This window comes from Natator depressus, chromosome 7 (genome assembly GCF_965152275.1).
Source record: "Natator depressus isolate rNatDep1 chromosome 7, rNatDep2.hap1, whole genome shotgun sequence".
Classification (NCBI taxonomy): Eukaryota; Metazoa; Chordata; order Testudines; family Cheloniidae; genus Natator; species Natator depressus.
In genome coordinates this window covers 15333963-15357927 of record NC_134240.1, presented here as the reverse complement: position 1 = coordinate 15357927, position 23965 = coordinate 15333963, and the positions used below count along the sequence as shown (strand labels likewise).

Genomic DNA, 23965 nt, shown 5'->3' with positions numbered 1-23965 from the left:
ATTTCAGGGTAGAGATTTTGCAAACCCGTGAGAAATCGTTTTATGGTGGGGTGGGTAAAGAGTGAGTAACCTTCTAACAAGTCATGGAAGGTAGTAAGCGCTGCCAGGTGTACTTTGATGGAGTTGAGCAAGAGTCCATCCTGTTTTAATTGCAGAAGGTAGCCCAGGATGTTAGGGAGGGTCACCGTATTGGGTGTTAAGTGATTACATGAGCACCAGAGGGCGAAACGCTTCCACTTCTGCAGGTAAGTTTTACAAGTGGAGTCTTTTCTACTATGCAGGAGGACGTATCGGACATGCTTGGAACAGGCTAGTTCATGGGTTTGGAACCATGAAGGAACCACGCTGTCAGGTGGAGCTTTTGGAGCTGAGGGTGAAGGACCCGTCTGTTGTCCTGGGAAAGGAGATCTGGCCTGCTGGGGACAGCTCGTGGATGACGGGAGGACAGGCGGAGCAGGTCTCGGCCAATCCGGGGCAATAAGTATGACCTGGGCCTTGTCGTCAATCATCTTCCGAAGAACGCTGTGTAGCAGACAGATTGGTGGGAAGGTGTACAGGAGAGAGGTGTTCCATGGGATGAGGTACGCGTCTTCTAGGGATGCAGTCCCGAGTCCCTCTCTGGAGCAAAATAGGCGACATTTTCGATTCTGGATTGTGGCAAAGAGGTCTATTGACAGGGTGCCCCAGAGGGAGAAGAGCTGTTGAAGTATTGCGGAGTGCAGTTCCCATTCATGTTCTGTTGAGAAGAGCCTGCTGAGTGCGTCGGCAGTAGTGTTGTGGCAGCCGGGTAGGTAGGAAGCAATGATTTGTATTTGATGTTGTTTGCACCAATTTCATACTCGGGTGGCTTCCATGCGTAGGGAATGTGATCGGGCTCCCCCTTGTCTGTTGATGTAGAACATACATGCTATGTTATCTGTTAAGACCCGAACAGATTTGTTCTTTATGAGGGGAAGAAAGTGAAGGCATGCTCGCCTCACTGCTCTGAGCTCTAAGAGATTTATGTGTAGGCGCGTCTCTGATGCGGACCATCAGCCTTGTGCCCTGTGTCTGCCTAGATGCGCTCCCCAACCGATTAGGGAAGCATCCGTGGTGAGCATGAGCATTGGGGATCATTGCTGGAAGGAAACACCTGTGCAGAGGTTTTCTGGTCTTGTCCACCAATGTAAGGAAGCTAGAACATTGGGAGGAGGAGTTAGCAGCACTGAAGACATCTCCTGTGTAGCCTGGCATACTGGACCATGAAGGTGGTGGCTGCCATGTGACCAAGGAGCTGTAGACAGATTCTTGCCTGTGTCCTGGGACGAATAGAGAGCGTGCATATAAGCTGTGTGATAGCGAGGAATCTGATTTGGGAGCGAGGCTCTGCTTTGGATTGAGTCCAGATGAGCTCCAATGAACTCGATCTGTTGTGTAGGAGTCAGGGTGGATTTTTGGATGTTTATTTGGAGGCCTAGGCTGTGAAAGAGGGAGATGGCGAAATGGGTAGTTTGAAGTGTCTCGCCATAGGCGTTGCCCTTGATGAGGCAATCGTCCAGGTAGGGGAAAAGCGAAATCCCATGTCTGTGGAGGTGAGCCACAACCATGGCTAGAGTCTTGGAAAAGACTCTCGGCGCTGTGGAGAGTCTGAAAGGAAGAACTCTGTATTGAAAATGGTCGTGACCGATTGTGAATCGTAGGAACCATCTGTGAGCTGGACGAATTGATATATGAAAATAAGCGTCCTGTAGGTCGAGGGCTGTGAACCAGTCTCCTTGATCCAGTGCAGGAATTATTGTGCCCAGTGTGACCATCTTGAATTTTTGTATCCTCAAGAATTTGTTCAGTCGGCGTAGTCTAGTATAGACCTCCATCCCCCGGTCTTTTTCTGGGTCAGAAAGTAATGGGAGTAGAACCCTCTCCCTCGATGTTGTGTCGGCACAGGTTCCACTGTGCCTAGTTGTGCGCCACTTCTGCGCGAAGTAAGTGATCATGAGAGTGGTCCCTGAAGAGGGACGGGGAAGGGTAGGAGGATAGGATATAAATGGGATAGAGTAATCAGACTGAACTATTTTGAGGACCCAGCGGTCCTGTGTAATCCGCTGCCAGGCATGTTGGAAACTCCGGAGGCGGTGGCCAAATGGGCAAGTAGGTGGTGGAATCAAGGGGTGGCCGTGCAGACCCTCAACCAACCTTTCAAAATTGTTGTTTATTCCCCCATGGGTGGGAGGTGGTTGCTTGAGCTTGATTTTGTCTGCACTTAGGGGGGTCTAGCGCGATTCCTAGTTATGTCATATGGTTTGGGTTGAGGCCGATAATACTGTTGTGTGTGTGGTCTTTGGTAGGGTTGGTATCGTTGTCTCCTGGGAAGTGATGGGTGAATGCCCAGGGTGCCTAGTGTCGCTCTAGAATCTTTCATGGTGTCAAGGAGTTCATCGGTTTTTGTGGAAAAAAGTTTATCTTTATCAAAGGGGAGGTCCTCCACTTTGGTCTGCAGATCTTTAGGGATGCCGGATGCAGAGAGCCATGAAGATCTGCACATAATCACAGCAGTTGCAGTAGTACGGGCTGCTGCGTCCGCCATGTCCAGAGATGCTTATAGGGCCACTCTGGAAATCAGTTGGCCCTCAGTCAGGATCGATTTGAAGTCTGCTCTCCTATCCTCTGGAATGTAGGAGGCAAATTCAAAAAGTTTATTGTAATTATCAAAGTCGTAGCTGGCAAGGAGGACAGAATAGTTTGCAATTCTGAATTGTAGAGTGGAGGACGAATAACCTTGTGACCCAAGACATCAAGGCGTTTAAGGTCCTTGTCTTGCGGCGTGGGCTGATATTGTGGCTGTTTCATCCTTTGTGGGACTGCATCCATGACAAGAGAGTTCGCTGGTGGATGAGAAAATAGGAAGTCAGCGTCCTTAGCAGGAACATAGTGTTTACGTTTGGTCTTTTTGCAAGTTGGTAATAAAGAAGCTGGAGTTTGCCAGAGTGTGTCAGCTGGTTCTAGGAGTGCTTCGTTTATGGGGAGCGCGATCTTTGAGGGTGCAGACGGTTGAAGGATTCTGAGGAGTCTGTGTTGTGTCTCCTGAACCTCTTCTAAGGGGATGTCTTGACTGAATGCCACCCTCCTGAAAAGTTCTTGAAATTGTTTACAGTCGTCCATGTTCTGTGGAGGCGGAGGGAAGAGGGCTCCATCTGGAGCTGATGGAGAGTTAGGAGTCGGTGAGTCAGGATATGGTGCGTAGCTCACATTCTCAGGAGGGGGTTCAGGTACTCTAGAAGTGGACGGAGCTGGAGATCGAAGCACAGAAGGAGACAGTGGTTTGGTGGAAGAGGTCTGAGAATGAGGAGGAGGATGTGGCCAAGGGCACCACGGAGGGGTGAGAACCCAGGTGCTGCCCATGGGGGGGTGAAGTAGGGAAACTGAGGCTGGTGGCTGTGAGCCATGACCTGATGTGGAAGAGGTTCCAGTAGAGGAGGAGAGGCATGTGGGAAGAACTCGGCCTGCTGCTGCATATTGAGTTCGCTGTCAGTAAAGGTAGCCCGTTCAAGTGGGGAGAACAGCTGTTCAAAAAGTGAGCCCTGCGTATCCAGGAGCAGGGAGTTAGGCTCAGGTGGCACTGAGAGGTCACACTGAGTGAAAAACTATTGCTCCTGCTCCCTGGGCTGCACCGAGCCTGCTCTGTGCTTTAGTGCGTTATCAAGTGAAAGTGAAAGTCAGCGGTGCTGCGGAGTGCTTGGAGGTGCCCTGCAGGGGGTCCGCTGCCGGTGCTGACGTTCTTCTCGGCACCGGGGTAGAGCGTGCTGTTGGCACCGCATCTATTTTCGGTGCCGAGGGGACCAGTGCCGCGGAAACCTTCCTCGCGCGGGAGGTTGGGTCCCTGCTTCTGTGCGAGCCGCGGCTGAGGTGTTAGAAAAGGCTGAGGTACCTGCCTTTGGCGCCGTCAGCACAGAGGGTAAGGATCTCGTGGGAGACCCTTTACCCTTGTTAAAGTCTCTCCTTTGAGACTGTGGTGCTTCTTGCCTCTGCTCCAGAGAGGGTGAAGCAATGCTCCCAACTGGTTCGGATCTGGCCGGGGAGCATGTGGGAGCGGGTTTAACTTTCCCTGTCTCCGAAAGCGGCTGCAGGGATTTTTCCATTAGAATCATTTTAAGCCACAGGTCCCTGTCGCGCCGAGCTCTTGACTTGAGGCTCGTACAATGGAGGCACTTTGCGGGGACGTGAGTTTCCCCGAGGCACTTGACACAACATGAGTGCCCACCTGACCATGGCATGGAGTCCTCACAGAAAACACACTTTTTGAATCCTGAAGCCCCTGGCATTATCAATTAAAAATGGCAGAGGAGAGCGTCTCAGCGGCAGACAAGTCTGAAGCGAAAAAGTTTTTTTTTTTTTTTTTTAAACTAAGTAACTAACTGTGTAACTACACTAAAGGAAGGGAAACAACTGGGATGTAACTAATAACTATTTCTATGTTCTTTGTTACTGTTTCCTACAGAGACCAGGGAAGAAAAGTAGCACTGCCCCAAGTCCTGTCTTCAGCCGAGGACGGTTGAGAAGGAACTGAGGAAGGTGTGGGATGAACGCGCTCAGGAAGATTCCAGCGAGACGGGAGATACCAACTGAGCGTGTGCGTCCCGACCAGGCACTGCTACCGAAAATCTCCGCTCAACGGCGCTGGGACGCACCAACACCTAGAGTGGAGCACCCACAGGGACAGAACTCGAAGAAGAAGAAGAATAAATACACATGTGCCATGAATGAAGATAATCAATTTGTGTAGAATTCCAAAGCAAAGAGTTTTGGTAGGTGGAGTTTCTGAAAGTTAAAATTAGAAATACATGTGCACCGATAATCTGTCATACAAGATTAACAAAACTCAGAGTAACTATTCTAATGGCAGTTTGTTAAAATTACAGTAGGATCTCAGTAAATCCACACTAAAGACTGGGAGACCTATTGTGAAGTTCTCACTAATTTGCAAAATTGAAGAAGTGAATAAAAATGCAGAGGGAGGAAAACATAGTGCACCCAAAATGTACTTTGTTCATTTTGACAAGTGTATCTGGGTTTTCATAATACCTCATAATAGACTAGTAATGTTCCGCAGCACATTTTGTAGAAGTACTGAAGATTTAGCAATAGGAAACTTCACACTGCCGTATTCTGCTATTAAATCTTTCCTATGCAGAAGGGAGAGATTCTTTTTAAAAATGTGAATTGAAAGCAGTGTGGATGAATAGACTACCGAATGCAGTCCTTCTGTAACAGTCTCCAGTAGCTTCGGTTCACCTGCTCACCACCTTAACCTTCTAGTTTTCTAGGCAACTAGATACAACGTTGTCCCCAAGTGCAACGGGGAAGCATGGTTATACTACCCTCACCCAGAAAGGAGACCAATTTAACTGAGCCATAATTTAGTAATTACTTTGTGGGAGGGAGAAGTGAAATCATGATTTTACTACATCAACCTTCAAGTTCATTTTGATTTGTAAATTCTGAGCCAGCTGTTGTCCCAGAAATTAAGCTCTGTCGTCAGCATTTTTCTACATTAAATTTGTATGCTTTATTTTTAATGACTCAAGTGGTGCTGAAAGATTAGAAAGAGCTGAAGTACAGCTGTTCTTTATTTATACTGAAGCGGCACCTTGAGGCCCTGATCAGAGAGCCCCATTGTGCTAGACCCTGAGCAAGGCAAGAACACTCCCTGCCCCACAGAGCTCACAATCTAGGATAATAACAAGATGAAACAGATAGATAAACTAACAAGTGGGGGTGGGAGGGAGGGAACTGCCAAGGTGGGGACCTTTGCATACATTGCCACATTTTTCACTTTGGCACTCTGCCTTTTGGGCTGTGGGAATCCTTGAGGAGTAGTTCATCTGTGGCACAACTACTTCACAGGGTACGTTCAGCACAGTCCCATTCATAGTTTGGGTGCATGAGTAATAGTTCTTGGGTGTGCCTGTGACCTTGCATTCTGTACAGCAGGAACTGTAGGTTGCAGTGAATGATTTGGTGCATAAAACCTCAGTGTAATGCTGTACTTAGAATCAAATTCATCTGAACTAAAAAAAAACCCCAAAAGCCAAACCGCACCCCCACTAAGAGGAGATATTTTCTATGGTTGCATTAGTGCACGTAGACACTCATATGCTCACTCTCCCTCTCTTGCTCTCTCCTTGAACCACTGTTGGCTACAAAGATCATTTTCCTAAAGGTAGGGACACTCCCTGAGCACTTACCCGTGAAGCTGGAGAGGATGGAAAAAGTTATTCTAGTTTGCTGGAAGTAGCATCTTAAAAGGCAAGATCACGACAGAAATTGGCAGAGCTGTAAGGTACGGATGTGAAAGTGCTATGAGGTTTACTAAAACTGTTCCACGCCAACAACTTCTTCCTCAGCAAATACTTAATTTACAATCCCCCCCACATGTGCAGTGATACACGTGAAATGGAAACTAGAGAGTCTTCATTTTTGGTTAAAAATGTCTCCGTGGAGATGGATGGATGATTTCCCTACTATATGTAAATCAGAGTTAGAAAGGGATCCCTTGGGTCATATAGTCAAAATAAACTGAGATGTAGCCCTATTCAGTCCATTAGCTTCAAATTCCAGAATAAGCTAAGGAATATAGATTTATCCTTGCTGGACTGGAACAGAATTTGATTTACCCATCAATATGACATAGGAAGATACCTGTGCATTGCTAGGAAGATGAAGGCTCAGGTTTAACACTTGAGAAGATAAATTTTTAATAAACCATTACTATTGCAGAGTGAAATTTAAGTTGGTGTGGGGCTCTTTATCCTTTGTCTCAGGCAGAGTGAGCTAAACGTTGATCACAAGAGCGCACTCCATGTCCTCTTGCTCATACATATAGCAACAAAAAAAGAGTGCTGAGTGTGGAGTCTGAAATTTGGAAGGAGCCACGCAGGTTCTCCCCATACGACTAGAATATACTATATTAGAAGGTGATGTTGCTGAGAGCTACTGAATCAGTGTGGTTTCTTGACACTGCACAGTGATGTTGTGTATAACGATGCTGGCTGAGTATCACACAGTGAGGTAACCTCACAAAGCAACATCAGTTCGTCACACTGAGATGGGGGTCTCTGACTCAATACAATGATGGATATAACTATTAGTTCTTCAGGATTTAATACAACTGCTAACACCCAGACACCAGTGCCCTTCAGAGCCCTTTACTCTAGTTCTTTTCCTGCCAGAGCATATGATGTAACAAGTGCATATTCTTTTTATTAATAAAAATGGAAATAAACACTTTTTTGTCTGATGTCTACCGCACAGCTTGAGAGCTCGTGGCTTTTAGCAAAGCCTGATATTCCCCCACCCCCTTGCAAAAATCTGAGCTAAATTAATCTTGATATAATTCCACTGATTTCAAATGAATTATATGAAAAACTTATGCGTGAATTATAACAAGTCAGCTTGTCTATCATCATCATGATGCATTAGTTAAAGAAGCGTTGAAAGGGCCCAATCAGAATCAGGGCCCCATTGTGCTGGGCGCTGTGCAAACACACAGAAAAAATATTCCCTGTCCTGGAAATTTCACAATCTGTAAGACAGACAGACAGACAAAAGGTTGGGGGAGTGGATGTAAAGTACTGGAGATAATATTTCTAAAAATCAATGCACTACAGCTGTGACATTAAGCTAGAAACCTAAACATGTCGTCAATTACCTAAAGAGTTGAGAAATATTTCATTGATATTTAATTCTCTAAAAGAAAAAAGTAAATAACTGTTTAAAAATAACTGCACTACCAAGTTACTGACAGTTTTATTTGGACACAGAATAGAAAGAAATTAAATTATTGTACTGTGACAAAGTTCCTCCTCTGCCTTGGTGGGTCCTGCGCTTATTGGCAGATTTGCTCACTTCAGAGGTTCATGGGAGCCCTCAGTTTGGCCACTTAAGTGGCTCAAATCTGCCATTCACTCAGTTAGTCTCATCACTGGCCAGCATGGGGAAAAGGAAGAACAATCCCCGCACTCTCTGCTGATCCACCTAGTGGATTGGGGAACAGGCCAGAGACCTTCCCCTCTGGTGGAACCCACAGCCCAGTTCAACTCCTCCGGTATCAAGTAGGGAGTGGGGGATGGAGGGAACCCAGGCCCGCCCTCTACTCCAGATTCCAGCCCATGGCCCTGTGGACTGCAGCTGTCTACAGTGGCTCCTGTAACAGCTGCGTGACAGCTACAACACCCTGGGGTCTTTCTCCATGGCCTCCTCCCAACACCTTTTTATTCTCACCATAGGACTTTCCTCCTGATGTCTGCTAATGCTTGTACTTCTCAGTCTTCCAGTAGTATGCCTTCTCACTTTCAGCTTCTTGCGCCTCTTGCTCCCAGCTCCGCGCACCACAAACTGAAGTGAGCTCCTTTTTAAACCCAGGTGCCCTGATTAGCCTGCATTAATTAATTCTAGCAGCTTCTTGATTGGCTGCAGGTCTAATCGGCCTGTCTGCCTTGATTGTTTCCAGAAAGTTCCTGATTGTTCTGGAACGTTCCCTGTTACCTTACCCAGGGAAAAGGGACCTACTTAACCTGGGGCTAATATATCTGCCTTCTATCACTCTCCTGTAGCCATCTGGCCCGACCCTGTCATAGTACATATTGGGAAAAACCCACTCTATTTATACAATATATACAAGTACCAATCTCTCTCAAAAAACTCTGCACTTTCCAAGCAATTTTCAGAAGCCCAAATACAGGTGCATTAAATCCTACACAGACTAATTCTGCTTAAAGTATATAGAGTCAATGATAAGGCATCACATATTCTAGGATAGTCTTTGCAGGCTCGTTTAGCCGCAGCAATGCTTTGGTTCATGTGTGGAAGAACAAAACAAAACAAATTGTGCTTTTGACACATGGCTTTTTTATTTTATGCCCATCAAACCACACACAAATCCTAGACTGGTAGGTCTAGTCAGCAGGCACAAACTTCTAATTCAGTCAGTGAAACCAAACTAAATATAAAGACATGTAAGTCAATGAGAGCAACACTGCCAGGTAACTAACTACAACCTGGGGCTTATCACAAAGTAAAGTGTCTTCTGATTTTAAGCCAGATAAAAACAAAAGCTTAGTCCTGCAAACTCTTACACGCTGGCTTAATTTTACTCATGCGAGTAGTCCCACTAACTACTGCATCCTGCTAGACTGCCTTAACAACCTCAAATCCAAGCTTCCACACAAAGCCAATGTTTAGAAGTCAGTGATACCTAGCTACTTTTAAGTTAAAGTGCCTGGGGTAAAGACCAGCCTTGAAATATTGCAATACTCAAAAATACACAATACACAGTGAGCACTGACACTTCCCAGTACTTCAGGCCTAAGATTATCTCATCACAGCTCAAAGCAACAGTCAATTTCTAGGGATTTTAGAAAGAGAATTCCAATTGATGATGTTTTTAGTAATCAGCTCATTGTTATCCATTTCCTTACCTGTATAGTAGTGTTGCCACCTTCCAGAAGGGCAATGGCTAGCAGAATACTTTCATGAAAAACTCTATCACTGGTGGCATTCATGATGAGGTCTATGACGAGGTTGGATGCGCCTTCCTTATCCAGATGACACTGGACATCGGCCAAACTCATTTCACCTCGACTCATTGAACTGGATCCGGAGCTTCCTCCTAGAACGGTAAATCACAATGAATAGCCTGAGACTCACTCACCCCTTCATTCTATCCAGGTGATAGAACTCATTCTATAATAAAGAAGAGTAAAATGTTATATCCTAATAAATTAACACCATGAATAAATTTAAGTGCCAGTCAGGTGTTTAACTCTGTACAAGAGATAATGACAAGTTCTCTCATGAAGAGTTATACAATCTAGAAAAGGCGTTCTCAAACTGTGGGTAGGGACCCCAAAGTGGGTCGCAACCCCGGTTTAACTGGGTTGTCAGGGCTGGTGTTAAGACTTGTTGGGGCCAGGGGCTGAAGCCCAGGGCCTGCGCCCCACCGCCCGGGGCCCAAGCCGAAGCCCAAGGGCTTCGGCCCTGGGCAGCAGGGCTCAGGTTACATGCTCCCTGCCCATGACTGAAGCCCTTGGGCTTGGGCTTTGCCCCCACCCTGTCTGGGGCAGTGGGGCTTCGGCTTTGGGCCCCCCCAACCCAGGGCAGCAAGCTCAGGCTTCGGTCCCCACTCCTGGGGTCGTGTAGTAACTTTTGTTGTCAGAAGGGGGTTGTGATACAATGAAATTTGAGAACCGCTGGTCTAGAACATAAAGATAACATGCATTGGCAGACTCAAAGGAAATCATGTCCTACTTTCAATGTGAGAGTTTGAGGAAATGGTGTCATGAAGGAAAACTGTTTGACACGAACTAGTATTTGCAGCTGTGTGGAAGAAAGAAGCTTTTAGCAGTGACTTGAAAGTGGAGAGGATGGAAGGGAGCTATGTACATGGAATTACCTTCCTGTACAAGATACAGCACAGAAGATGGCAGGAAGATGACAGTGGAAAGCAGGACACAAGGATGTGCAGGATTTGCATCACTAGTGGAGCGAAGGGGAAAAGGCAAGACATAAGATCCAAGAGATCATAAGATCAAGAGAGACCAGGGAAACATGGTGCAGAACCTTAAACACCAAGGGAAAATAGTTTAGACTTGATACACTCGGCAAATGGGTGCCCGTGGAAGGGAGAGAGAAAGGAACTGGGTCTAGTCAATGAAAAAGATAAATACTGGGATTGTGCATGGATAGATGTAAAGTATATTGGTTTCAGAAAGACCAGAGAAGAGTAGGCTGTATATTATGAGGCAAGAAATACAGAAAGCATGAACACATTTTTAATGAGGACACTGGCATTTTATTTATCTTAAAGAATAAAACTACTGAATCATGTTTTGACAAAAAGTCCACTAATATCAGGCAGAATTTAACAAAAAGCCAGAACTAAATGTATTTGCCTTTACCGTGGTTCCCATCAACTTTGACAGCACCCCTTTAGGCAATAATGAGATTTGACTTGTTTTAGAGATGCTTAATCAGACTGTCCTCAGAGCATTTTTCCATTATTCATGAAAATGTGAGAATGAATTACAGCAAAAATTACTATGCAAAATGTACTATGGAAATTTAATCAAAGTAAAGTTCTGAGATACATCAAAAGCAACCCTGTTTTAATAGGGTCGCCAGGGCTGGCATGAGACTTGCTGGGGTTTGGGGCCGAAGCCCGCGCCCCACCGCCCAGGGCCCATAACTTAGGTGACTCTCAACTCAGAAAAAAAAAAGTTAAGTTCATTTAATTTTAACCTATTCTCTTTCAACAACAGCATTTGTTTTTGTAGATTAGAAGTTTGCTGACTTCTGCAAGAGTCCATATGAATAAAAACATCTTAAATGATCAAACAGGCAAACGACGCTCTTCTTTACAGTGTGAAGTGAAAACAATCCAGAGGAGCTCAAAAAAATTAGGAGGATTTCTGAAACCAACATTAAAAAAAGCAAATCCGTAGAACTCCTTCCCAATCCTATTGTTGAGGGATAGAAATAAGTTGTCCTTTTCTGTGCAACTGACAGAAAGTCATGGGGGTGGGGGAAGTCTCAAAGGAAAAAAGAAGCTGCTTCACCTGTAAAATTTTCAGTTGGTTATGCAGAAACAAGCATAGACAATATGGCAGGCTAGAGTCATACAAATCACTAATTAGCAGGCAGCACATCCTACCTCCTCCCCCAGCTTTGCAAGTGCCTCCAGGAGACAACGGGCCATTGCCAAAGCTTGTAAGGCTCTCTCTTCTTCCTGCAGGTCTGACGTTGCCATAGTAACGGTTGACCAAAACTTGCCTGAGTGCTTCACCCTTAATTCAAACAGGGTAATGAAATCAGTATTTGAGTTTAATGTATAAATGAACGAACAACACTCAAGAGAAGCAGGAGTGTCTTATAATTGGCCTAATTTCACCAGAGGTGGTGGGGGAAGGAAAGACTGAAACCATGAATGTTTCAAAACAAAACTTCATTGAACATCCTACGATATTTTCAGACCAACCTAGTCACTATATATCCATCCCATAAGCCTCAACTGAGGCCATGGGTACCAAATACCAGCAATAGTTAAAGTTCACATGCCACACTAAAAAATTCTAGCTTGTGTAATATTGAGATTTTATTCCAAAGGTGCATTTTTACTGGTGTCCATTGAAAAGGACCCAGGGCTCAACTTTAAAACAGACATGGAATTTGAGTGACACACACACAAAACAACCCAACCACACAAAGTGGGGATTGGATAATGGGATGGTTAGAACTCTGGCAAAGGGCACAAAGAGAGAAAGAGGATGAAGTCATGGTTTTAGATAACATCTTATGAGAATAATCCCACCTCTTCATACTCCATTTTGTGAACATTAAAGAGCTGAAACACCCTCCCATCCCCAAATAATTAATGTTAGTTGACAGTACCCATCTGTGTATAATCTCAGCTCCGTTAATAGTTTACTGCTTTCCAACTCTTTAGTAAACACAAAGAGTTGGAAAGCAGTAAACTTTCCAACTCTGCAGCAAATACAGATGGGTCATTATGATCAGCCAGCATCCTAGCACGTGAGATCTTGCATGTTGCAGGACCCCAGTCCTCCAATAACCGGTAGCCTCTCAACTATATTCAAAGCCAGAAGCCCACAAGCAACGTTCTACTCTGGGTAAGAAGCCCTGAACACATGCAGCTCATCAGTGGAAGATGAGAGCCTGTCATACCTCTCCGAATCTGAACCACCATTAATAGGTCCAATGCTGCTCCCACTGTTGTCAGTAAGAACACAGCTGGGATCACAATTGAGCACTGTGTCTGCAAGCTGCATGGTTATTTTGGTAACACAAGAGTTGGCAGCATGCCAAGCAATGACCAGGTATAGCAGGTATTTTGAGAGTCTTTTAAGACCTTTGTAGGTAAAGACAGAGACAAGTAACTGTAAAAATATTGGTCAGGGACTATATTTCAATTAAATACATGGGGTTTTGAAGAGACTTAAGAAAAAAATGACTTTAGGAAGAGAGAGTAAAAAATCCAAGCTGGAACAAAACTAAGTATCTTATTGACCTTGAACTACACTGGCAAAATTCATCCTGCACATTGTATTATAGTTCATATGCCAAGTAATGTAGTTTGCCAGATCCATCCAAAATGTCCCTAACAACGTAGCTTGACATCATCTGCTGTACAAGTTAAGCCTTTGTTTAAAAACTTCAGAAGTGATTTTTAAAACACAGATAAAAAATAATGAAATAGACCCATTAAAATACACAGCGTAAAAAGAGGAGTGATTTGTACTTTGGATGAGTAACACTTTACATTGGGCTCTCTTCAACAAGTGATGGGGGCAGCTTACCTGAAAGTTAAAAATCCTGTAACATCTTTTGGAAAGTTATAGGCTATCCCCGGTGTGCTGGAGAACAATGCCTCCTTTTCTAAGAGAATTCCTATGTTGAATGCATAATGGCAACACCCTTTGCCTTAGTCTTTGTGCATCTAGCCTCAGACTTCAAAATTATCCCCACATACGATTAGTAGGGCCCTACCAAAGTCATGGTCCATTTTGGTAAATTTTACAGTCATAGGATTTTAAACATCTTACATTTCATGCATTCAGAAATTTATATCTTAAATGTAATGGTGGTGTAACCGTGGGGGTCCCAACCCAAAAGGCGGATTGTGGGGGCTCATGGCTGGTCATGGTATTGCCACCCTTTCTTCTGCACTGCTGCTGGCGATAGCACTGCCTTCAGAGCTGGGTGGCCAGAGTGGCTGCTGCTCTCAGCAGTGCAGAAATAAGGGTGGCAATACCATACCATGCCACCCTCACTTCCACGCTGTTGCTGGTGGTGGTGCTGTCTTCAGAGCTGGGCTCCCAGCCAACAGCCACGGAGCTTCCTGCAGCTGGGGGAAATTCCCAGAGGTGGGTCTGACCCAGCCCCAGGAGCAGCCTGTGCAGGGGAAGAGGTAGTCTTGTCCCTCCCCAGCCCGGTAGGACTAGCAGCTGGAGCCTGGCACATGGTAGGAGCCCCCAGATCCTGCTGCTCCCTTATCTTAATGGTACGGAAGAGATGGCCCTTTCTTTTGCCACATGAGACATTCGAGTTCCTGAATCCATGTTTTTCAGCAGACCCAGGATTGAGCTCCAAATAAACATCCTGATTTTTGGTGCTCGCCAGAGTGTCCTAAGGTGCACGCAGTGCTATCAGATATATCAGCTCTGCTGCTAATCCTTTGAGCATTCACACAGGCAGAGACACACTCCCCCCAGGCCACATGTGATACATCACACACACAAGGATACAGGTCACACACATCACACATAGAGGGACACAGACAGACACGTCCCATGGACAGACAGGTCACTCAGAGATGCACACAAACAGACATGTCAAACAGATGGACACACATCAGACACAGAGATGCCCATTGACACAAAACAGATGCACAGAGACATCACGCACACAGGGACCTCTCTATCTCTCACACTCCACACAGCCTCAAAGCAGGGGCATAAATTCAGCACTTATGTGAATTCCCAAGTCAGGCCTGTTTCTGAGGTCCTTCATGCAGCACTGTTTGTGTACCCAGGACTGAGCCCAGTTGATATGCCAGAGGTTAAAGCAGAACCAGGCCCCGAATGGTGTATTCTCAGCACCTTCCCCCTGGACACTCCTGGCTGCTGCCTCAGCTGGTTCCTCTCCCCTGCTTGGCTGCTCCTTCGGCACCCGCACCAGCAATTCGGAGATCATTAGGCAGCACTCATCCCTGCATGTGAGGAGCCACCACTGCGGCCGGGGAGCGGGGCCCCGAGTCTGCTCTGGGAGAGGGCGCGGCAGCTTACACACCCAGGAGCTGCAGAACCCGAGCACAGAGAGGGGGAAGCCGGGGGGCGCGCCCCCCCACCAGGGGCTCCTGCAGCGGATGCATGCAGGCGGCAGCGGCCCCAGTGCGCCCCTGGCTCCCCCCTCGCCGCGCTCGGGCTCTGTGGCTCCCGGGAGTGTGAGCCACCGCCGCCCCTCCTGCAGCAGGCTCAGGGCCCCGCACCCCGGCGGCCGCTCACACTCATACTAGGAAAAGATCATTACTTCTAAGGTGCCTGTATTTCCGAACATTGATTCGGATGGTCTGTGAAAATATAAGAGAGGCGGGGACTAGTTCTAAACCCCCCCCCCCCCCACGGCACACACACAACCCCAGACTGTGTGAGAGCTATTTTGATGGACAATGACAAGATACTGTTCTAGTACATGCTGCAGTGATTTATACCACTCCTGCTGCTCTCAGTTTTGCAGGCGGTGAAGGGTGCATGACAGAACAAGGTCAGATCAGGCGAAAAAACAAACTATGCTGTCTTCTGCATGTGCACTCATTAGAAGGAAAACTTGACATTTATACACCCTTTATGCCCAAATTAAGTTACAATGGGGTTTTCACATTACCACTTTCTCTTCTGTTACATTAACTAGCAGTTGCCACAGCAACTGGCATTTAAAATGGTACTTTTTACTACCGACGAAAGATTTTTAAACACATTTACTATGAATATCATTGTTCAATACACTTCTCCCCACCCTCCCATCTTCTAAAGGTTAACGATTGTTCTTTGGATTATAGGTCGTTTGCCTTTATTTCTACTCGATAGGAAAAAACAAAATCTGATGACTAAAGTTTAGTGGTCAAAATATTTCAGGCAAGAGAAAAGCTCAAGTGGAATTTCTGAGTATGCCCGCTGTGGTACCACCATCTTCTTGCTATTGTTGGACTACATCTAAAATAGCGACACTCATAAAAGAGCACGATAGCAAGAGAAAGCAGATGAGATCATATGTCAAGTGATTCCAATTTCTGGTAAACTGCTCATCCAGAGTTGCACAAGCTTGGAGATGTGTTTTCATTTTTAATACCACTTGGAGCTGCAGTTCAAAACAATGGGAAGTAAAACCTCATCATTTTCTTGATGTAATTATTAAAAAGCACTGACAAGCAGATGAGAATGTAATCTGAATAAAAGAGGAGAGAAAAAAATTTCCCAAATACTGTCATTAATTCAGCTGTAACAATGGGCTTGAGAACACTTCTTTAACTATAATGTTAGTATTATACAGCACTTCAATGCTTACAATATGCAAACAAATATCAGATGTTTGGCTGTATTAAGAAATATGAAACATGCTACCTAGAAAAGTTCAATGACATTCAGTCTCTGTATTTAGCATCCCGTCAAGCTATTGGTAAGCAGTAGATGAGTGGTATGCAAATATTATTGTAGTCAACGGCATAGTGTAGATGAACTGGGTATTGTGTCTATATTAGAAAGTGTTTTCTATTGGATGAAAACCTTTAGGCAGTAAGACATTGTGCATTTCCATACACCCTTCAATTAAAATGCAAGATTAAGACAGTAATACAGTTAAGAAGCAAGTACCACAACACCACCAGCTTAACTAGAGGAGCAGGCAAAAGTGGGAAGCACCACAATGAACTACATGCAGTGCTGATTTTGAAGACTGCTTAGTTGTCAAAGCTAAGAGGCACTTTTTGGCCAGGCAAGTCAACTCTGTGGGCCTGATTATCCTTTCGCATTGGCTTTTCAATGGTGTGACATCACCAGTTTCAAGGGAGTTCCTCCCCAACTACAGTAGCATGAAAGAAAAAAAAACACACCAGCCCTTGCGGTGGAGATTTCCAAAGCAACCGAGGAAACACACACACTTTCCATTTAATTTTAATTGAAGACGTGTCTTACATGCCTTCAACTACTTTACAGTTGAAACTGGTAGAAATACAAGTTTGAAAATCTCAAAGACAGACAATTGACAGTAAGTTCCCTTTTAAAAACAGCCAAATACGTTTCTCATATGAACTTTTCTGCCTGCATATACTGTTTAAGAAAAAAGGAGAGGTGGAAGGAAGTGTAATGGTAATTAGCAGTAAATATATCAGACTACTATACATACCCTTTTATGATCTTCCAGCTGCCTCTGTAGTAGACTTTGATCAAGCTCCTGCTGAGCATGCAGAAATTCTGTTGTAAAGTATAATACTAAAGAGACACTAATATCTTCAGCATCAATAACTAAACAGTAGAAAAATTCAAGAAAATCATACAACTGAGAGCAATGGGGGAGGGAAGGTAGGTCGACCGAAAAACTTAGAGTTTCAGGGCTTATCTACACTTAACTGGTCACCTTTGATGCTCTCCATCAAACTACACAGGGCATGCACGTTTGCTAGATGTTTGTATATATTTAAAAGTAAAAGTAACACAAAGTTTCCATCTAGTTTCACAGTAATTCATAATACAAAACAGAAAAAAAAAAAAGGCCAGGTTCTTGGCAACTCACGCATGCATTACATCCATGCATACACATTTTTACACACACACACAAACACACACACACCATTTCTGGAGGAAATGTCATTATTTTTACACACCTCACTCTGGCCAATTAGGAAGTCCGGTCTCTTGCGAATGTGGAAGACATTTGGCACATAATGCCAATGTCAATGCCTCAGTTCTGTTTGAGGCTTTCAACGTATTTTTGTTCGGCTGTGCAGAGTAAATACTATGGCAGGTTTATAATGCTGAAAGCCAAATGGCTCTTCTCTTTGAACAAGGCAGATTTTCAGAACAGAATAATGTCTCATACTGTTGATAGCTTCGAAAGCATCTGGATCATTCATGACAATCATTTTTCAGGGACCGATTTAACTCTAAGAGGCTATTTCCCACATGTCTCATTGAAGTCATTCTGTAACCAATGAGCACTTAGACACTTAAACACTACTCCACAAATGCTATTTATGTTAAAGTTCCGAAGTACTGAAAACTACATTTTTCTCTTCATCACTTACAACAAACCCACAATACTGCTTAGCCACATAAAATTCGTTACATAGCCTAGGCAATTGAAAACAAGCTAGACTTAAGCTTCCATATAGCTTTAATCAAGAGTAAAACTGATCTGGTAGGCAATGGTACATTCTGTGCCAACCACATCATTGGTTGCTTCATTAGTTTCAAAATAATTCAAGCTTTCATAAATGCATAAATAAATAAAAGTTCTAGTCCTAAATGTTTTTGGTGGATAAATTGTTGAATATGAACTGATTCATCCTAATGGGTGTTAATCCTGTAATGTAATGATGGCAATTGAAAGCCCAACGTTAGTATTTCACTGAATCTTTTTAAAAACAGGAATATTCAACTATTCTGGATTTGTGGAACTTGGGTAAAAGTTCCACTATTTTCTCACCCCTCGCATCCCAACCTCTTGTTTTTAACATACAGGATAAAAGGATTCCGGATCTTTGATCTCCCCGAGAAGTGAGAGGAACAAAGCCTAGTTCTTTAACACAAGGGATCTGAGCTGAGACTTTCAATGTAGTGCCTCCATTAAAGATGGGTGGCTGAATTACCCACACCGCTTTGAAAGTTTCAGTCTTTGCTCTTAATGGTACTATATGAGAACAAGTTTTGAATTGGTAAGAGACCTATTTTTTTCCCCATTGGCAAGAATATTTTTATATATTGGATTGAACCATTTCAGCAGAGCTGCGTACGTCCCTCTGCCTACATCACTGGATAAAACAACACCACAGATTTGACCAACAAGAAAGACATTTAACCATGACTACTTTAAAACACCAATATTTGTGTGTTTTACAAATATAGGTGGGTGACACACCTCTACAGAGCTTTCCGTTTCTGGAGGTTGCGGCAGCTGGTTGAAAGTAAAATGCAGATAATTAGTCATAGTTCAGAAATGCTTCATCTAAAACAGAAATCTAATGGTCAACACTTAGGGAGAGGGGAATTTCAAAACCAACCAAAACAAAAACACAAAAAGCTTTCCATGGATTTTCTGCCGCTCATTTGACCTTAGCTGCATCAGCTCGCTGAATTATGGCATAACTGTGGTTTCTATACATACTGAAAGAATGCTTACATGTATATTGCTGATAAGGGACCACGTTCTCCAAAGCATACCTGCTAAAGTTGCATGTCCCCAACTTGCTCACATGAACTACCAATGCAGAAGAACACACCCTGATTTACAGGTGCATGTGGTTTTGTGCCTGCATTAGCACCCATGCAACTTGGGGATGCACAAACACGCCCTTTCCAAAATCTGTCCCCAAACATATACACTGACAGATATGGTGAATTTAACACATTTTATTGTAGTGGCTTAATCCCCAGTGGGGGTAAATCACTGTCTGAATACCACTTGCAGCAGACATCTGTTTTAGGATATGGATTCTGAAAGGAAATTTTCAGTGGACTGTTGTTCATAAGACAAACATTCTTTTTCTGAAATAAAAGAACAATGTGATTACAGTATTGGACATACGCAACCAAGGGGGATCTAAAAGGGGGTGATGAATAGATTTTCCATTTAAAATGTGATGCAGCATGTTAACACAAATTAAGATGAGTCTACCCATATCACTTAGTAAAATTTACAGACATTCAGCACAGACATATGAGACCTATAAAGCCTTTTTAACATGGGTAATTCATTTAATTTCTCTGACACAGACACACTAAGAACTAATTATTAATATTTATGAAATAGGAGCATTTAGAGATGCCAAACAAGGTCAGCAACCTGCTGTGCTAGGTGCTGTATACACTCGTAACACTCATTCTCTGCCCCAAAGAGCTTACAACCTACACAGACAAATGAGACCATGAGTAGGAGAAAGGAGGCATCACACTAATTTTAAAGACGAAAAACAGGCACGAGCAGATTAAGTGACTTGCCTAAGGTCACACCAGACACCTGTACTAGAACGAGGATTTGAACCCAGATCTCCCAAGGGCCAGTCCAGAGCCTTAACTGCAAGACCGACCACACACACACACACAGAGCGACCTAGCAGTAGAGTGACTGTGGTGAATCAGTTTTCAGAATATCAGCAATAGAGTAGAAAAAAACAGGCAGGGAAAGAGAGGAAGGCAACCAAGCTGAGGAAGTGTGAGGTGGAGAGGTTCCACTGCTAAGGGAAGAGGCAGAGGGACTGACTTTTTCCAACTTGGCATTCAGTGGAGAGGGATTCCACGATCAGGAAAAGCCGTTCTCCTTATTTCTTCTAATCAACTTTCCTCCTGGCTGACTCACATGTCTCTTGGGTACATTATTTCCTTGCATTGTCATTCCTATGTATTCTGGAAATTTAACAAGCGTATAAGCCACTGAGGTCTTGGTCAAATGGGAGTTTAGAGTATTTAAGCTTGGAGAACAAAAGTTAAAGAGGAAGAACCTCATTTATGCAGGAAATTTGTCTTCATCTACCTAGTACTCTTGACCAAGCACACTCCCATTGCTCAACAAATAATATTGGAATTGCCATTTCCAGACCATTAGTCAGCCTGAGCCCCTTATACACAGACCACACCAGCACCCAGTACACAACTTGCCTCAGAGCAAAGTGAAAAAGCCCTCTTATTACTACAGTAATAATCAGTCTCCTTACCGATAACACAAGCTCAACTGCACACACCTCTGTTAAGGGAATTAATGTTTGTCTTCTTTTCAAAGATTGAGAAACTGAACCAGAAAGGTTAAGTGTCCTGACCCAGGCTACGGAGGGTGTCAGAGTCTGAACTAGAATGGTCTTGTGCTCTTACCACACACTGACCAAGCAGATATGTTCATGTTTTAGGACTGAAATTGCCAGAGCTACAAAGAATCCAAAAGAAGTTAATTTGATCCCATAGAACAAAGTGATTTACAGGGATTAGGAAGAGGAAGTATGTGACATAGAAAAGTCCCAGTGTTTTCCAAATTAAACAGGAAACGGGATATAGGGCTGTCAAGGTTCCTCCCCCACTCTGAACTCTAGGGTACAGATGTGGGGACCTGCATGAAAAACCTCCTAAGCTTATCTTTACCAGCTTAGGTCAAAACTTCCCCAAGGTACAAAATATTCCACCCTTTGTCCTTGGATTGGCCGCTACCACCACCAAACAAATACTGGTTACTGGGGAAGAGCTGTTTGGACACGTCTTTCCCCCCAAAATACTTCCCAAAACCTTGCACCCCACTTTCTCGACAAGGTTTGGTAAAAAGCCTCACCAATTTGCCTAGGTGACTACAGACCCAGACCCTTGGATCCTAAAAACAATGAACAATCCTCCCAACACTTGCATCCCCCCTTTCCAGGGAAATGTTGGATAAAAAGCCTCACCAATTTGCATAGGTGACCACAGACCCAAACCCTTGGATCTGAGAACAATGTAAAAGCATTCAGTTTTCTTACAAGAAGACTTTTAATAAAAATAGAAGTAATTAGAAATAAGAAATCCCCCCTGTAAGATCAGGATGGTAGATACCTTACAGGGTAATTAGATTCAAAACATAGAGAATCCTTCTAGGCAAAACCTTAAGTTACAAAAAAGATACACAGACAGAAATAGTTATTCTATTCAGCACAATTCTTTTCTCAGCCATTTCAAGAAATCATAATCTAACACGTACCTAGCTAGATTACTTACTAAAAGTTCTAAGACTCCATTCCTGGTCTATCCCCGGCAAAGACAGAATATAGACAGACACACAGACCCTTTGTTTCTCTCCCTCCTCCCAGCTTTTGAAAGTATCTTGTCTCCTCATTGGTCATTTTGGTCAGGTGCCAGCGAGGTTACCTTTAGCTTCTTAACCCTTTACAGGTGAGAGGAGATTTCCTCTGGCCAGGAGGGATTTTAAAGGGGTTTACTCTTCCCTTTATATTTATGACAAGGGCTTTAGGGCCCAATCTTATAAAGTGAACTGCTTGGGGAAACCCTTGCTTCTGGAAAGGTTTCAGTAACTTCAAATGATGGGAGCTTGATGCAGTCCTAAGGGTCAGTTCGCCTGTAACACTGCAACTGTAACAGGGCTTTAGCAATCAGTCAGTAAGACTAAAAACTGAATAATGAGTTTGACTGGATTGTTTTAATCAGAACCGGTTAAAAGTAGCAAAGAAATGTTGAGTTAAGAGTGTCATGCTATCCTTAGCAGGGTAAACAAATTATTAGCAATAGGCTTCAGAGAATGATGGTCCAATGGTTAAAGTGTTAACCTGGGAGCCAGCTGCAATTCCCTGCTCTGCCATAGATTTCCTGTATGACCTTGAATTATGACAATCTCGCTTTGCCTCAGGTTCTCTCATCTATAAAACGGAGGAAATGAGGATAAGTGCATTCCAGATGATAAAATACTAAGATATTGCAGTACTGGGTGCCATATAAGCACCAGAGATAAAGCATTCAGCTTCAAAATGTTAAACTAAAATGGAATGGATGGCAAGGTCGGAGAAGAGCATAGAAAATTTCCTTTCTACTAACAATAAGGAAAGTGCCATTCAACTTACTGTACAAGAACAGCCTACTTTGAAGCCGCTCCTGCCTAAAAGTCTGACAAATAGACCTTTGTTATTAGCCTTACCAGAATTATTATTATTTTGACCTATTGTTGACCTGAATGGTTCTAACAGTTCTCATTTGTTATGTAATAGGTATCTCCCCCAAAGCAACTCATCTGACTCAAGAGTAGATGAACCCATTTCAGCAGTTGGTACAACCAATTAACTGTGTAAGCGTGCACTTATTACATCACTTTAAAGCTGACCTAAAAGGGAAACGTTTGAATTTTTGTCTTCTTTTGCCTTTATGTTTTATGCAGAAGGCCTAAAAGTTTAAGGTTTTTATCGGATTGATTTTTTTACATGAGACGCTGAGAATTTGTCTATTCTGTTTTTCCTGAAGACTACAGACACTGGGGGAAACTAGCAAGTGATTGATATTGTAGATAAAAATGAAGATAGAATTGCACAAGAGAGGAAAAGATTTTTTTCCCCAGACTTGAAAACTCTGGAGTTCTTTACCTTTTTTGCTAACTATGTTATTTAGCTCAAATACCTAGCAAACAGCTCGAACAAAAGATCTCTATTAAAGATTTATAAAAAGAAAAAAGAAAAGGAGTACTTGTGGCACCTTAGAGACTAACCAATTTATTTGAGCATGAGCTTTCGTGAGCTACAGCTCACTTCATCGGATGCATAGCATATCGTGGAAACTGCAGAAGACATTATATACACACAGAGACCATGAAACAAAACTTCCTCCCACCCCACTGTCCTGCTGCTAACAGCTTATCTAAAGTGATCATCAAGTGATCATCAAGGAAGGCCATTTCCAGCACAAATCAAGGTTTTCTCACTCTTTTCCCCCCCCCCCCCCACACACACAGACACACATACAAACTCACTCTCCTGCTGGTAATAGCCCATCCCTCTTTGAAACCTCTCTTTATAATGCGCGTGATAATCAAGGTGGGTCATTTCCAGCACTAATCCAGGTGTTCTCACCCCCCACACACACACCCCCCTCCAAAAACCACACACACAAACTCACTCTCCTGCTGGCAATAGCTCATCTTACAATGTGCACAGCAATAATCCAAGTTTAACCAGAACGTCTTGGGGGGGGGGTTTGTTTGTATTAATTTGGGCTTGAATAGAGACTGGGAGTGGCTAAGTCATTATGCAAGGTAGCCTATCTCCCCTTGTTTTTTTCCTACAAACCCCCCCCCAAGACGTTCTGGTTAAACTTGGATTATTGCTGTGCACATTGTAAGATGAGCTATTGCCAGCAGGAGAGTGAGTTTGTGTGTGTGGTTTTTGGAGGGGAGTGTGTGTGTGGGGGGGTGAGAACACCTGGATTAGTGCTGGAAATGACCCACCTTGATTATCATGCGCATTATAAAGAGAGGTTTCAAAGAGGGATGGGCTATTACCAGCAGGAGAGTGAGTTTGTATGTGTGTCTGTGGGGGGGGGGGGGGAAGGGTGAGAAAACCTGGATTTGTGCTGGAAATGGCCCTCCTTGATGATCACTTTAGATAAGCTGTTACCAGCAGGAGAGTGGGGTGGGAGGAAGTTTTGTTTCATGGTCTCTGTGTGTATATAATGTCTTCTGCAGTTTCCAA

General features: G+C 43.8%; 1 protein-coding gene across 6 annotated transcripts in view; it reads right to left on the bottom strand.

Annotated features, from left to right (window-relative positions):
* Positions 1–23965, bottom strand: part of ITPR1 (inositol 1,4,5-trisphosphate receptor type 1) — a 255631-nt gene that overhangs the window by 77970 nt on the left and 153696 nt on the right. For 3 of the 6 annotated variants that reach the window (XM_074957539.1, XM_074957540.1, XM_074957543.1), the window contains 4 exons: positions 18682–18717; positions 16951–17001; positions 11684–11816; positions 9453–9643 (listed from right to left, as the gene is read on the bottom strand). In XM_074957539.1, the coding sequence (XP_074813640.1) occupies positions 9453–9643; positions 11684–11816; positions 16951–17001; positions 18682–18717 (411 nt within the window). The remainder of the gene's footprint in view (positions 1–9452; positions 9644–11683; positions 11817–16950; positions 17002–18681; positions 18718–23965) is intronic. The other 3 variants (XM_074957538.1, XM_074957541.1, XM_074957542.1) reach the window with 2 other exon arrangements.